Source organism: Ascaphus truei, chromosome 10 (genome assembly GCF_040206685.1).
Source record: "Ascaphus truei isolate aAscTru1 chromosome 10, aAscTru1.hap1, whole genome shotgun sequence".
In the NCBI taxonomy this organism is placed as follows: Eukaryota; Metazoa; Chordata; class Amphibia; order Anura; family Ascaphidae; genus Ascaphus; species Ascaphus truei.
In genome coordinates, this window is record NC_134492.1 from 61,846,188 (window position 1) to 61,860,976 (window position 14,789).

At 54.1% G+C, this 14,789-nt stretch overlaps 1 protein-coding gene across 1 annotated transcript in view; it reads right to left on the reverse strand.

Annotated features, from left to right (window-relative positions):
- The window catches only part of KIF14 (kinesin family member 14), a 245,239-nt gene that overhangs the window by 38,839 nt on the left and 191,611 nt on the right, over positions 1 to 14,789 (reverse strand). Inside the window, exons 23-24 of the mRNA XM_075617062.1 lie at positions 1,722 to 1,816; positions 710 to 937 (exon numbers count right to left, since the gene is read on the reverse strand). Of these exons, the coding sequence (XP_075473177.1) occupies positions 710 to 937; positions 1,722 to 1,816 (323 nt within the window). The remainder of the gene's footprint in view (positions 1 to 709; positions 938 to 1,721; positions 1,817 to 14,789) is intronic.

Genomic DNA, 14,789 nt, shown 5'->3' on the forward strand with positions numbered 1-14,789 from the left:
GAGAGACAGACACACACAGAGAGAGACAGACACACACACGCGCACAGATAGAGAGAGACGCACGCAGAGAGAGACAGAGAGACACGCACGCAGAGAGAGACAGAGAGACACGCACGCAGAGAGGGAGACACGCACGCAGAGAGAGACACGCACGCAGAGAGAGACACGCACGCAGAGAGAGAGACACGCACGCAGAGACACGCTCGCAGAGAGACACGCACGCAGAGAGAGAGAGAGAGAGAGAGAGACACGCACGCAGAGAGAGAGGGAGACACGCACGCAGAGAGAGAGATACGCACGCACGCAGAGAGAGAGAGACACGGACGTAGAGAGAGAGACACGCACGTAGAGAGAGAGAGACACGCACGCAGAAAGAGAGAGACACGCACGCAGAGAGAGAGAGACACGCACGCCGAGAGAGAGAGAGACGCACGCAGAGAGAGAGAGACACGCACGCAGAGAGAGAGAGAGACACGCACGCAGAGAGAGACACGCACAGACAGAGACAGCCAGAGAGAGAGACAGCCAGAACAAGAGAGAGACAGCCAGAACAAGAGAGAGACAGCCAGAACAAGAGAGACAGAGAGACAGAGAGACAGCCAGAGAGAGAGCGCGACACACAGACACCCTTGCAATGTGATTGTGTGATGAGCAGCGGGGAGGTTGTGTCTTACACATGAACACACACACACGATGGCCGCTCACTCACACATATCTGCGCTCTCCTCGTCCTGCTGCTCGTACTCCTGGGACACAGCACGGACTCCGCTACAGATGGCGTGTAAGCCGCTGATCAGGCTGTCCGCCATGTTGTTCTCGTCTGTGAGACTCCTTCCCAGGTAATCCAGAGCCGATCCGATGAGATCCTTGCAGATCCCAGGCAGGTGGGATTCGGGGAGGTTTGAGCTGCTGGTGCTGCTGGATCTGTTCATGAGACCTGTGGGCAGAGAGAATTAAAGCTGTCCGTGTGTGATACCTCACCAATAACTGCTCTGGGCACCTTTTAAAGAGTCAGTCCCTCCGAGGACCAAAGTGTACTAATGACAGTGATATGTCTGTTAGGTTAAACAAGCCATTAAACACGTCCCTGTCATTAGGTCACTTTGCCCTACGTGGGACTGACCCTTTAACCCATTAAACACATCCCTGTCATTATGTCACTTTGCCCCTTTGTGGGACTGACCCTTTAACCCATTAAACACGTCCCTGTCATTAGGTCACTTTGCCCCTACGTGGGACTGACCCTTTAACCCATTAAACACGTCCCTGTCATTAGGTCACTTTGCCCCTTTGTGGGACTGACCCTTTAACTCATTAAACACGTCCCTGTCATTAGGTCACTTTGCTCCTACGTGGGACTGACCTTTTAGCCCATTAAACACGTCCCTGTCATTAGGTCACTTTGCCCCTACGTGGGACTGACCCTTTAACTCATTAAACACGTCCCTGTCATTAGGTCATGTTAGTGGGACTGGCCCTTTAAACACGTCCCTGTCATTAGGTCACTTAGTTCTCTCTGTGACCGACCCTTTAACCCATTAAACACGTCCCTGTCATTAGGTCACGTTAGAGGGACTGGCCCTTTAACCACGTCCCTGTCATTAGGTCACTTAGTTCTCTCTGTGACCGACCCTTTAACCCATTAAACACGTCCCTGTCATTAGGTCACTGAGTTCTCTCTGTGACCGACCCTATACCTCCCCAGCAGGAGCAGCGATTACCTGATGTATGTCCAGACTGCAAACTCTGAATCGGGTGAGCTCTGATTTCATACAAACACCCGGAAAGCCTCCTGTTCTTCATCAGGCTCTTACTCCTGCAGGGAAGAGGCAGGACCCATTACTGGGGAGTAGCAGGACACAGGAAGCACCCTGCCCTGCAGCTGCCTGGGGCCACACTTAGGGCCGAGTCTGGATCACAGCCTCACAACAGAAGTGGAGGGAATTACTTCCAACAAAGGAAAGGGTTCTTTACAGTAAGGGCAGTTACAGTGTGGGATTCATTACCCATGGAGACTGTGATGGCAGATGCAATAGATTTGTTCAAAAAAAGGTTGGACATCTTTTTAGAAGGGAAAGGTATACAGGGATATACCAAATAAGTAAACATGGGAAGGATGCTGAGCCAGGGAGTAAACCGATTGCCAATTCTTGGAGTCAGGAAGGAATTTATTTCCCCTTATGAGATATCATTGGATGATATGACTCTGGGGTTTTGTGTTTGCCTTCCTCTGGATCAATAAGTAAGTATAGATATAGGATAACGTATGTGTTGTCCAAATTTAGCATAGGTTGTACTTGATTGACCTACGTCTTTTTTCAACCTCATCTGCTACGTAACTATGTAACTATGTAACTATGTACGTATTGTGTGGGTTGTATTGATGCTTATATTAAAGGGGGAAAGGGGAGAGAGAAAAAAAACCGGCAGCTGGACAGCTGCTTTAACTACAGATGCCTGCGGAACATGTACAAGGTAAACAAGACACAACAAAAGCCCAATACTACTGTCACGTACGACCCCCTGCTAGCACGCGACCTGCATACGGGACAAGGGTTAATACCGACGCTCGCAAGCGCACCCACTCTTCACCTCCGCAAAGGTCCGTCAAATGGACAGTATCCCCTCTCAAGCCGCCCCAATATACCACCGCCTAGAACTGCACACAAGTGAGCACGTGACTTTAGAAATGCAACCAGGGTTAATACACAAGGCTGCTCTAGCAACCCCCCTTTCTCCTCCGCAAGGAACCAGCGAGATAGTATTAATCCCTACTCAATTGCACATCATAACCATCCACTTTAACATAACATCAACTGCAGTAACGTGGGGCCCGAGCTTAGTAAGTTATTCTCTCCAGTGTGCACCAGTTCAATCAGAGCCCAAAGCATTACTTATTAAATGGTTTAATATATATATAAATACAGTGCTTAGATTACAGAAAAGGTATTACAAAATAAACATACAATTGCAATATAAGGCTGCGTCCATAGGACTGCAGCCGTGCGGAGGCGCGCGTGCGGAGGCTGAGGGAAAGCGGGTGCTTTCCCTGGCCTTGGTCCGCGTGCCGTCCGGGGGCCTGTGACGTCACGGAGCTGGTTCGCCCTCATTGGGCGAACCGCTCACGTGACCGGCCCTGCGCTGCCTTGAGCGCTTCAATTTAAAATTCTCCTAAGACCCACGCTTCAGCACGCTTGCGGAAGCGTGCGAGAGCCCCTGCTAAAGCCGCTCTCATTGCGGCTGCAGGGGCACACTGGTAAGCGCCAGCGCGCCTCAGCACGGGTCAGCGCTGACCATGCCCGAGGCCTGAGGCAGAACAGGTTCTTAAAATAAAAGGAGTAAAACAGAAAATCCTAAACAGTACATTACCAAAGGACACAGGTTCTTCCCAAGGAGGTAAATGATAAGAGGCAATGTCTGGTCTCCATAAAACTAAACTCAGGGACAGAACATAGAACACAGACAGAGCCCAACGCTACTTCCAGTGACACAGATACACAGTATAGCTATATATTGCCGTGCCCAGGAGCACTCCGTTCTGCACTCATATGCAAATATATATATTGTGGTTACTTCGGGGGTATATCAATTAGGAGCTTACTGGTTTCTCTGCTCTGCATAAAACTCTGGAGCTAACTGCCTTTCTCTAGGCACCGGCAGGAGCCCCCCCCCCCTTTCTCCAGGCACCGGCAGGAGCCCCCCCCCCCTTTCTCCAGGCACTGGCCGGAGCCCCCCCCCCCTGTCTCCAGGCACCGGCAGGAGCCCCCCCCTTTCTCCAGGCACCGGCAGGGGCCCCCCCTTTCTCCAGGCACCGGCAGGAGCCCCCCCCCCCCTTTTCTCCAGGCACTGGCAGGAGCCCCCCCTTTCTCCAGGCACCGGCAGGAGCCCCCCCCCTTTCTCCAGGCACCGGCAGGAGCCCCCCCTTCTCCAGGCACCGGCAGGAGCCCCCCCCCCTCCCGTCTCCAGGCACCGGCAGGAGCCCCCCCTGTCTCCAGGCACCGGCAGAAGCCCCCCCTTCTCCAGGCACCGGCAGGAGCCCCCCCCTTTCTCCAGGCACCGGCAGGAGCCCCCCCTTTCTCCAGGCACCGGCAGGAGCCCCCCTTTCTCCAGGCACCGGCAGGAGCCCCCCCCTTCTCCAGGCACCGGCAGGAGCCCCCCCCTTCTCCAGGCACCAGCAGGAGCCCCCCCCTTTCTCCAGGCACCGGCAGGAGCCCCCCCTTTCTCCAGGCACCGGCAGGAGCCCCCCCCTTTCTCCAGGCACCGGCAGGAGCCCCCCCCCTTTCTCCAGGCACCGGCAGGAGCCCCCCCCCTTTCTCCAGGCACCGGCAGGAGCCCCCCCCCTTTCTCCAGGCACCGGCAGGACCCCCCCCCCCTTTCTCCAGGCACCGGCAGGAGCCCCCCCCCTTTCTCCAGGCACCGGCAGGAGCCCCCCCCCTTTCTCCAGGCACCGGCCGGAGCCCCCCCTTTCTCCAGGCACCGGCAGGAGCCCCCCCCCCTTTCTCCAGGCACCGGCAGGAGCCCCCCCCCCTTTCTCCAGGCACCGGCAGGAGCCCCCCCTTTCTCCAGGCACCGGCAGGAGCCCCCCCCCCTTTCTCCAGGCACCGGCAGGAGCCCCCCCCCCTTTCTACAGAACTTTGAAAAAGTGTATGTCATTAACCCCTCAAGCACCAGAGGGTTTAAAATATCGATTACTTCATGACATTATCATGACCATCTTCACCAAAATACATCAAATCCAGCAAACTTCTGGATGGTCATCAGCGATATATTCCAGGTCATCAACGATATATTCCAGGTCATCAACGATATATTCCAGGTCATCAACGATATATTCCAGGTCATCAGCGATATATTCCAGGTCATCAGCGATATATTCCAGGTCATCAGCGATATATTCCAGGTCATCAACGATATATTCCAGGTCATCAACGATATATTCCAGGTCATCAACGATATATTCCAGGTCATCAGCGATATATTCCAGGTCATCAGCGATATATTCCAGGTCATCAACGATATATTCCAGGTCATCAACGATATATTCCAGGTCATCGGCGATATATTCCAGATCATCGGCGATATATTCCAGGTCATCGGCGATATATTCCAGGTCATCGGCGATATATTCCAGGTCATCGGCGATATATTCCAGGTCATCAGCGATATATTCCAGGTCATCAACGATATATTCCAGGTCATCAACGATATATTCCAGGTCATCAACGATATATTCCAGGTCATCAGCGATATATTCCAGGTCATCAGCGATATATTCCAGGTCATCAGCGATATATTCCAGGTCATCAGCGATATATTCCAGGTCATCAGCGATATATTCCAGGTCATCAGCGATATATTCCAGGTCATCAGCGATATATTCCAGGTCATCAGCGATATATTCCAGGTCATCAGCGATATATTCCAGGTCATCAGCGATATATTCCAGGTCATCAACGATATATTCCTCATCAACGATATATTCCAGGTCATCAACGATATATTCCAGGTCATCAACGATATATTCCAGGTCATCAGCGATGTATTCCAGGTCATCAGCGATATATTCCAGGTCATCAGCGATATATTCCAGGTCATCAGCGATATATTCCAGGTCATCAGCGATATATTCCAGCCTCCTGACCACCATCGGATATCAAAAAGGAGGATATTTCTCTGAACACACCCCGCTGACATTGCAATCGCATTCAATGATTACTTTGTGGGGCGTCCTACTTACAGATGGATCAGTGGTGCGCAAACTGGGGGGCGCGCCCACTGAATTATTTAGGAGGGGCGCAGACGCTGTGCACGGGCAGTTGAACAAGTTCCCTGCTGCTTCTCTGCTCTGTTTGTTGGGGGAGCCTTGCTGTGGGGCGGGGCCTTGCGGTGTGGGGGCGGGGCCTTGTTGCTTCTCTGCTCTGTTTGTTGGGGGGGCCTTGCGGTGTGGGGGTGGGGCCTTGCGGTGTGGGGGCGGGGCCTTGCAGTGTGTGGGCGGGGCCTTGCAGTGTGGGGGCGGGGCCTTGCTGCTTCTCTGCTCTCTGCGGGGCCTTCCCTGCACACAGACAGCCCCTCTTCCTCCTGTCTGTTTCCCCCACACGGGGACCATGCGGAGTACTACCCCCGCCATGTAAAAGTGTGTGTGTGTGTGCGTGAGTGAGAGTGTCTGCAGCAGTGCGTGAGTGAGAGTGTCTGCAGCAGTGCGTGAGTGAGTGTGTCTGCAGCAGTGCGTGAGTGAGAGTGTCTGCAGCAGTGCGTGAGTGAGAGTGTCTGCAGCAGTGCGTGAGTGAGAGTGTCTGCAGCAGTGCGTGAGTGAGAGTGTCTGCAGCAGTGCGTGAGTGAGAGTGTCTGCAGCAGTGCGTGAGAGAGTGTCTGCAGCAGTGCGTGAGTGAGAGTGTCTGCAGCAGTGCGTGAGTGAGAGTGTCTGCAGCAGTGCGTGAGTGAGAGTGTCTGCAGCAGTGCGTGAGTGAGTGTGTCTGCAGCAGTGCGTGAGTGAGTGTGTCTGCAGCAGTGCGTGAGTGAGAGTGTCTGCAGCAGTGCGTGAGTGAGAGTGTCTGCAGCAGTGCGTGAGTGAGAGTGTCTGCAGCAGTGCGTGAGTGAGAGTGTCTGCAGCAGTGCGTGAGTGAGAGTGTCTGCAGCAGTGCGTGAGTGTCTGCAGCAGTGCGTGAGTGTGTCTGCAGCAGTGCGTGAGTGTGTCTGCAGCAGTGCGTGAGTGTGTCTGCAGCAGTGCGTGAGTGTGTCTGCAGCAGTGCGTGAGTGTGTCTGCAGCAGTGCGTGAGTGTGTCTGCAGCAGTGCGTGAGTGTGCCTGCAGCAGTGCGAGTGTGTCTGCAGCAGTGCGTGAGTGTGTCTGCAGCAGTGCGTGAGTGTGTCTGCAGCAGTGCGTGAGTGTGTCTGCAGTAGTGCGTGAGTGTGTCTGCAGCAGTGCGTGAGTGTGTCTGCAGCAGTGCGTGAGTGCGAGAGTGTCCGCAGCAGTGCGTGAGTGCGAGTGTGTCCGCAGCAGTGCGTGAGTGCGAGCGTGTCCGCAGCAGTGCGTGAGTGTGAGAGTGTCCGCAGCAGTGCGTGAGTGTGAGTGTCCGCAGCAGTGCGTGAGTGCGAGTGTCCGCAGCAGTGCGTGAGTGCGAGAGTGTCCGCAGCAGTGCGTGAGTGCGAGAGTGTCCGCAGCAGTGCGTGAGTGTCCGCAGCAGTGCGTGAGTGTCTGCAGCAGTGCGTGAGTGTCTGCAGCAGTGCATGAGTGCCTGCAGCAGTGCGTGAGTGCGTGAGCGCCTGCAGCAGTGCGTGAGCGCCTGCAGCAGTGCGTGAGCGTCTGCAGCAGTGCGTGAGCGTCTGCAGCAGTGCGTGAGCGTCTGCAGCAGTGCGTGAGTGTCTGCAGCAGTGCGTGAGTATCTGCAGCAGTGCGTGAGTGCAAGTGTCTGCAGCAGTGCGTGAGTGCGAGAGTGTCTGCAGCAGTGCGTGCGTGCGAGTGTCTGCAGCAGTGCGTGAGTGCGAGTGTCTGCAGGAGTGCGTGAGTGCGAGTGTCCGCAGCAGTGCGTGAGTGTCTGCAGCAGTGCGTGAGTGTCTGCAGCAGTGCGTGAGCGTCTGCAGCAGTGCGTGAGCGTCTGCAGCAGTGCGTGAGCGTCTGCAGCAGTGCGTGAGCGTCTGCAGCAGTGCGTGAGCGTCTGCAGCAGTGCGTGAGTGTCTGCAGCAGTGCGTGAGTGTCTGCAGCAGTGCGTGAGTGCCTGCAGCAGTGCGTGAGTGTCTGCAGCAGTGCGTGAGTGTCTGCAGCAGTGCGTGAGTGTCTGCAGCAGTGCGTGAGTGTCTGCAGCAGTGCGTGAGTGTCTGCAGCAGTGCGTGAGTGTCTGCAACAGTGCGTGAGTGCCTGCAGCAGTGCGTGAGTGCGAGAGTGCCTGCAGCAGTGAGTGAGTGCGAGAGTGCCTGCAGCAGTGCGAGAGTGCCTGCAGCAGTGCGAGAGTGCCTGCAGCAGTGCGAGAGCGCCTGCAGCAGTGCGAGAGCGCCTGCAGCAGTGCGTGAGCGTCTGCAGCAGTGCGTGAGCGTCTGCAGCAGTGCGTGAGCGTCTGCAGCAGTGCGTGAGCGTCTGCAGCAGTGCGTGAGTGTCTGCAGCAGTGCGTGAGTATCTGCAGCAGTGCGTGAGTGTCTGCAGCAGTGCGTGAGTGCAAGTGTCTGCAGCAGTGCGCGAGTGCGAGAGTGTCTGCAGCAGTGCGTGAGTGCGAGTGTCTGCAGCAGTGCGTGAGTGCGAGTGTCTGCAGGAGTGCATGAGTGCGAGTGTCCGCAGCAGTGCGTGAGTGTCTGCAGCAGTGCGTGAGTGTCTGCAGCAGTGCGTGAGTGCCTGCAGCAGTGCGTGAGTGCCTGCAGCAGTGCGTGAGTGCGAGAGTGCCTGCAGCAGTGCGTGAGTGCGAGAGTGCCTGCAGCAGTGCGTGAGTGCGAGAGTGCCTGCAGCAGTGAGTGCGAGAGTGCCTGCAGCAGTGCGAGAGTGCCTGCAGCAGTGCGAGAGTGCCTGCAGCAGTGCGAGAGTGCCTGCAGCAGTGCGAGAGCGCCTGCAGCAGTGCGTGAGCGCCTGCAGCAGTGCGTGAGCGCCTGCAGCAGTGCGTGAGCGCCTGCAGCAGTGCGTGAGCGCCTGCAGCAGTGCGTGAGCTTCTGCAGCAGTGCGTGAGCCTCTGCAGCAGTGTGTGAGTGTATGCAGCAGTGCGTGAGTGTCTGCAGCAGTGCGTGAGTATCTGCAGCAGTGCGTGAGTGTCTGCAGCAGTGCGTGAGTGCAAGTCTCTGCAGCAGTGCGTGAGTGCGAGAGTGTCTGCAGCAGTGCGTGAGTGCGAGTGTCTGCAGGAGTGCGTGAGTGCGAGTGTCTGCAGCAGTGCGTGAGTGCGAGTGTCTGCAGCAGTGCGTGAGTGCAAGTGTCTGCAGCAGTGCGTGAGTGCAAGTGTCTGCAGCAGTGCGTGAGTGTCTGCAGTAGTGCGTGAGTGTGAGAGTGTCTGCAGCAGTGCGTGAGTGCGAGTGTCTCCCGGGTGCTCGGGTTCGGCACATCGCGGATCGGGTAGACAGATTGTTGGGGGGGGGGGGGGGGCTGGGATTGACCCGGCGGTCTTGGTACACGTTGGCACCAATGACAAAGTTAGAGAAAGATGGAGGGTCCTAAAAAATTATTACAGGGATCTAGGCCAAAAGCTTAAGGCAAGGACCTCCAAGGTAGTATTTTCTGAAATACTACCAGTGCCATGCGCTACCGCAGGGAGACAGTCAGAGATCAGGGAGGTTAATGCATGGCTAAGAAAGTGGTGCAGGAAGGAGGGGTTTGGGTTTTTAGAGCACTGGGACTCCTTTTCTGAGAGGTGCCATCTATATTCTAGGGACGGATTGCACCTCAATGAAGAGGGATCTTCTGTGCTAGGGGGGAGAATGCTAAAAGGTTGGAGGAGATTTTAAACTAGGATGGAGGGGGGAGGGGAATGAAACAGATAACAAACTAAATAGAATAGAGGAGGATACAAGGAGTTATGGAGGTAGAATGGGGGCAAGTGCGAGTTTGACAAGCAGTGAGACACCCATAGTAAATACAGATAATACTAGAAAACTTCTAAAGACTAAACCAAGTGGGAGCAGAAAGCAAGGAGCAGATAAGATAATAGTACAGGCTGAAAACAAACTGAAATGCGTGCTTGCGAATGCAAGAAGCCTGACAGATAAAATGGGGGAGCTTGAATTAATAGCTGCAAGGGAGCAGTATGATATCGTAGGCATTACTGAAACATGGTGGGAGGAAACTCATGACTGGACAGTTAATTTAGAGGGTTATTCCCTTTTTCGGAAGGATCGAACAAATAGAAGGGGAGGTGGAGTATGTTTATATGTTAAACCGGATCTAAAACCTATTATACATAGGGTGGCCAGATTTACAAAAGTAAAAACTGGGACACATTAAAAAAAAAAATTATTAAACAAACGATATCACCAACTGCGCCCCTTCTCCTTTATGTCTCTCTACCCCGCTGTGTCCCCCCTTCTCTCACACACACACACACCTTTCTCTCTCCCTCCCCCCATATCCCTCTATTCTCGTTCTCCCCACCCCTACATTCTCATTCCACCCTTCCCTGTCTCTCTCTCTCTCTCCCCCCCTCCCTCTCTCTCCCTCCCCTCATTCTCTCTCTCTCACTCCCCTCATTCTCTCTCTCTTTCTCCCTCCCCTCATTCTCTCTCTCCCCCCCATTCTCTCCCTCCCTCTCATCCATTTTCTGACTCTCTCCCCCCCATTCTCTGTCTCTCCCCACCCCATTCTCTGTCTCTCTCTCTCCCCCATTCTCTGTGCCTTTCCCCCCATTCTCTGTCTCTCTCTCCCCTCCATTCTTTGTCTCTCTCTCTCCCCTCCCCCATTCTCTGTGTCTCTCCATTTTCTGTTTCTCTCCCCCCCCCATTCTCTGTCTCTCTCTCCCCCATTCTCTGTCTCTCTCCCTCCCCCCATTTTCTGTTTCTCTCCCCCCCCATTCTCTGTCTCTCTCCTCCCCCATGCTCTGTGTCTCTCCTCCATTTTCTGTTTCTCTCTCCCCCCCATTCTCTGTCTGCCTCGCTCTCCCCTCCATTCTCTGTCTCTCTACCCCCTCCATTCTCTGTCTCTCTCCCCCCTCCATTCTCTGTCTCAATCCCCCCATTCTCTGTCTCAATCCCCCCATTCTCTGTGTCTCTCTCTATCCCCCATTCTTTGTCTGTCTCTCTCTCCCCCCATTCTCTCTCTCCCCCCCCATTCTCTGTCTCTCTCTCCCCCATTCTTTGTCTCTCTCCCCTCCCCCATTCTCTGTGTCTCTCCTCCATTTTCTGTCTCCCCCCCCCCCCATTTTTTGTGTCTCTCTCCCCCCACACTCTGTACCCCTCTTCCCATGCTGTGCCCCTTTCCCCATGCTGTGCCTCTCTCCCCACACTGCCTCTCCCCATGCTTTGCCTCTGCCTCTCTCTGTGTCTCTCCCCATGCTGTGCCTGTGCCTCTCTCTGTGTCTCTCCCCATGCTGTGTCTGTGTCTCTCCCCATGCTGTGCCTGTGTCTCTCCCCATGCTGTGCCTCTCCCCATGCTGTGCCTGTGCCTCTCTGTGTCTCTCCCCATGCTGTGCCTCTGCCTCTCTCTGTGTCTCTCCCCATGCTGTGCCTGTGCCTCTCTCTGTGTCTCTCCCCATGCTGTGCCTGTGCCTCTCTCTGTGTCTCTCCCCATCCTGTGCCTCTCTCTCTGTCTCTCCCCATGCTGTGCCTGTGCATCTCTCTGTGTCTCTCCCCATGCTGTGCCTCTCTCTCTGTCTCTCCCCATGCTGTGCCTGTGTGTCTCTCCCCATGCTGTGCCTGTGTGTCTCTCCCCATGCTGTGCCTGTGTGTCTCTCCCCATGCTGTGCCTGTGTGTCTCTCCCCATGCTGTGCCTCTCTCTGTGTCTCTCCCCATGCTGTGCCTGTGCCTCTCTCTGTGCCTCTCCCCATGCTGTGCCTCTCCCCATGCTGTGCCTGTGCCTCTCTCTGTGTCTCTCCCCATGCTGTGCCTGTGCCTCTCTCTGTGTCTCTCCCCATGCTGTGTCTGTGTCTCTCCCCATGCTGTGCCTGTGTCTCTCCCCATGCTGTGCCTTTCCCCATGCTGTGCCTGTGCCTCTCTCTGTGTCTCTCCCCATGCTGTGCCTCTGCCTCTCTCTGTGTCTCTCCCCATGCTGTGCCTGTGCCTCTCTCTGTGTCTCTCCCCATGCTGTGCCTGTGCCTCTCTCTGTGTCTCTCCCCATCCTGTGCCTCTCTCTCTGTCTCTCCCCATGCTGTGCCTGTGCATCTCTCTGTGTCTCTCCCCATGCTGTGCCTCTCTCTCTGTCTCTCCCCATGCTGTGCCTGTGTGTCTCTCCCCATGCTGTGCCTGTGTGTCTCTCCCCATGCTGTGCCTGTGTGTCTCTCCCCATGCTGTGCCTGTGTGTCTCTCCCCATGCTGTGCCTCTCTCTGTGTCTCTCCCCATGCTGTGCCTGTGCCTCTCTCTGTGCCTCTCCCCATGCTGTGCCTCTCTCTGTGTCTCTCCCCATGCTGTGCCTGTGCCTCTCTCTGTGTCTCTCCCCATGCTGTGCCTGTGCCTCTCTCTGTGTCTCTCCCCATGCTGTGCCTGTGCCTCTCTCTGTGTCTCTCCCCATGCTGTGCCTGTGCCTCTCTGTGTGTCTCTCCCCATGCTGTGCCTGTGCCTCTCTCTGTCTCTCCCCATGCTGTGTCTGTGTCTCTCTGTGTCTCTCCCCATGCTGTGCCTGTGCCTCTCTCTGTCTCTCCCCATGCTGTGTCTGTGTCTCTCTGTGTCTCTCCCCATGCTGTGTCTGTGTGTGTCTCTCTCTCTGTGTCTCTCCCCATGCTGTGTCTGTGTGTGTCTCTCTCTGTGTCTCTCCCCATGCTGTGCCTGTGGGTGTCTCTCTCTGTGTCTCTCCCCATGCTGTGCCTGTGTGTTTGTCTCTCTCTCTCTGCCTCTCCCCATGCTGTGCCTGTGTGTGTGTCTCTCTCTGTGTCTCTCCCCATGCTGTGCCTGTGTGTGTGTCTCTCTCTCTGCCTCTCCCCATGCTGTGCCTGTGTGTGTCTCTCTCTCTGTGTCTCTCCCCATGCTGTGCCTGTGGGTCTCTCTGTGCCTCTCCCCATGCTGTGCCTGTGTGTCTCTCTGTGTCTCTCCCCATGCTGTGCCCGTGTCTCTCTCTCTGTGTCTCTCCCCATGCTGTGCCTGTGCCTCTCTCTGTGTCTCTCCCCATGCTGTGCCTGTGCCTCTCTCTGTGTCTCTCCCCATGCTGTGCCTGTGCCTCTCTCTGTGTCTCTCCCCATGCTGTGCCTCTCTCTGTGTCTCTCCCCATGCTGTGCCTGTGCATCTCTCTGTGTCTCTCCCCATGCTGTGCCTGTGTACTCTCTGTGCCTCTCCCCATGCTTTGCCTGTGTGTCTCTCTGTGTCTCTCCCCATGCTGTGTCTGTGTCTCTCCCCATGCTGTGCCTGTGCCTCTCTCTCTGTGTCTCTCCCCATGCTGTGCCTGTGCCTCTCTCTGTGTCTCTCTCTGTGTCTCTTCCCGCCCCCCACCCCATTGTGTGAGTGTGTGTCTCTCTCTCTCTCTCTGTGTGTCTCTCCCCATGCTGTGCCTGTGTGTGTGTCTCTCTCTCTGCCTCTCCCCATGCTGTGCCTGTGTCTCTCTGTGTCTCTCCCCATGCTGTGCCTGTGTGTGTGTGTCTCTCTCTGTGTCTCTCCCCATGCTGTGCCTCTGCCTCTCTCTGTGTCTCTCTCTGTGTCTCTTCCCGGCCCCCCATTGTGTGAGTGTGTGTCTGTGTCCCCCATTCTGGACCATACCTGCATGGGTGGCGGAAGCCATCTTGAGCCCTGGCAGCAGACACCGGAAGTTCTCACTGACACTTCCGGGTCTCACTGCTGGGGCTCCGCAGCTTAGTCCCGGCCCCTGCTCCATGCATTGTCTGCTCTCAGCTGCCCCCCCCTGCTCTGAAGGTCAAAAGCGGAACAGCCACAAAAAAACGGAACATTTTACAGCATGCAGGGCAGCCGGGCAGAGACTAAAAAACCAGGACAGAGGTTAAAAAAACGGGACTGTCCCGGCTAAACCGGGACACCTGGTCACCCTACAGTAATTATAAGGGAATATGTTTATGAAGGGAATGATGAAAATGTAGAGACCTTGTGGATAGAAATTAGCAGTGGAGGTAAAAGTATAAAGAAAATGTTTGTGGGGATATGCTATAAACCACCAAATATCTGTGAGATTGAGGAAGCTAAAATACTTTTGCAAATGGAGAAGGCATCAAAACTGGGTCATGTTTGCATAATGGGGGATTTTAATTATCCAGACATAGGGGGTTATGCACTAAGCAGTGATAAGTGCTTTTAAGTGAGATAAAAAGCCATTATAGCGTGATATTGCCTGCTGTGAGATTCACAAAGCAGTGATAAGTGCTTTTAAGTGGGAAAAATAACATTATAGCTGATACTGCAGTGTTATCACTGCTTTGTGAATCTCACAACAGGAAGTATCACGCTATAAAGGCAGTTATCCCACTTAAAAGCACTTATCACTGCTTTGTGCATAGCACCCAGAAACCCCACTTATCACTGCTTAGTGCATGACCCCCATAGACTGGGGCAATGAGATTAGCGTTACAACAAAAGGGAACAGGTTTTTGGGGGGTGCTTAAAGATAATTATATGACCCAAATGATTGAGGAACCAACCAGGAGAGGGGCAGTTCTGGATTTGGTCACATCAAACAATGTAGAAGTGATAACAAATATTCAGGTCCTGGAACATTTGGGTCTCATTTGAAATAAATGATCAAAAAACAGATGACTTGGATTCAACCAAGACGTTAAACTTTAGAAAGGCAGATTTTAATAAACTGAGGTCTAATATACAAGTAATACACTGGGATGATGTTTTTGCAGGGAAAATGTAGAAGATAAATGGGCAGTCTTTAAAACATTGTTAGAAAAGCACACTTATCAGTGTATACCCTTGGGTAATAAGTATAAAAGAAATAAGTCAAAACCAATGTGGCTAAATAAACAGGTAGGGGAGGAAATGGACAAGAAGAGGAAGGCGTTTAGATTCTTTAAGTCAGAAGGGACGGAGACATCGTATCAGAATTATAAGGAATGTAACAAAAATTGCAAAAGGGCAATCAAATTAGCAAAAATGGATAATGAAAAAAGGATTGCAATAGAAAGTAAGGTCAACCCTAAAAAGTTCTTTAAGTACCTTAATAACAAAAAAATGAGAAAAGAAAATATAGGACCCTTTCAGTGTGAGATGGGTAGGCAGATTATTGGAGATAA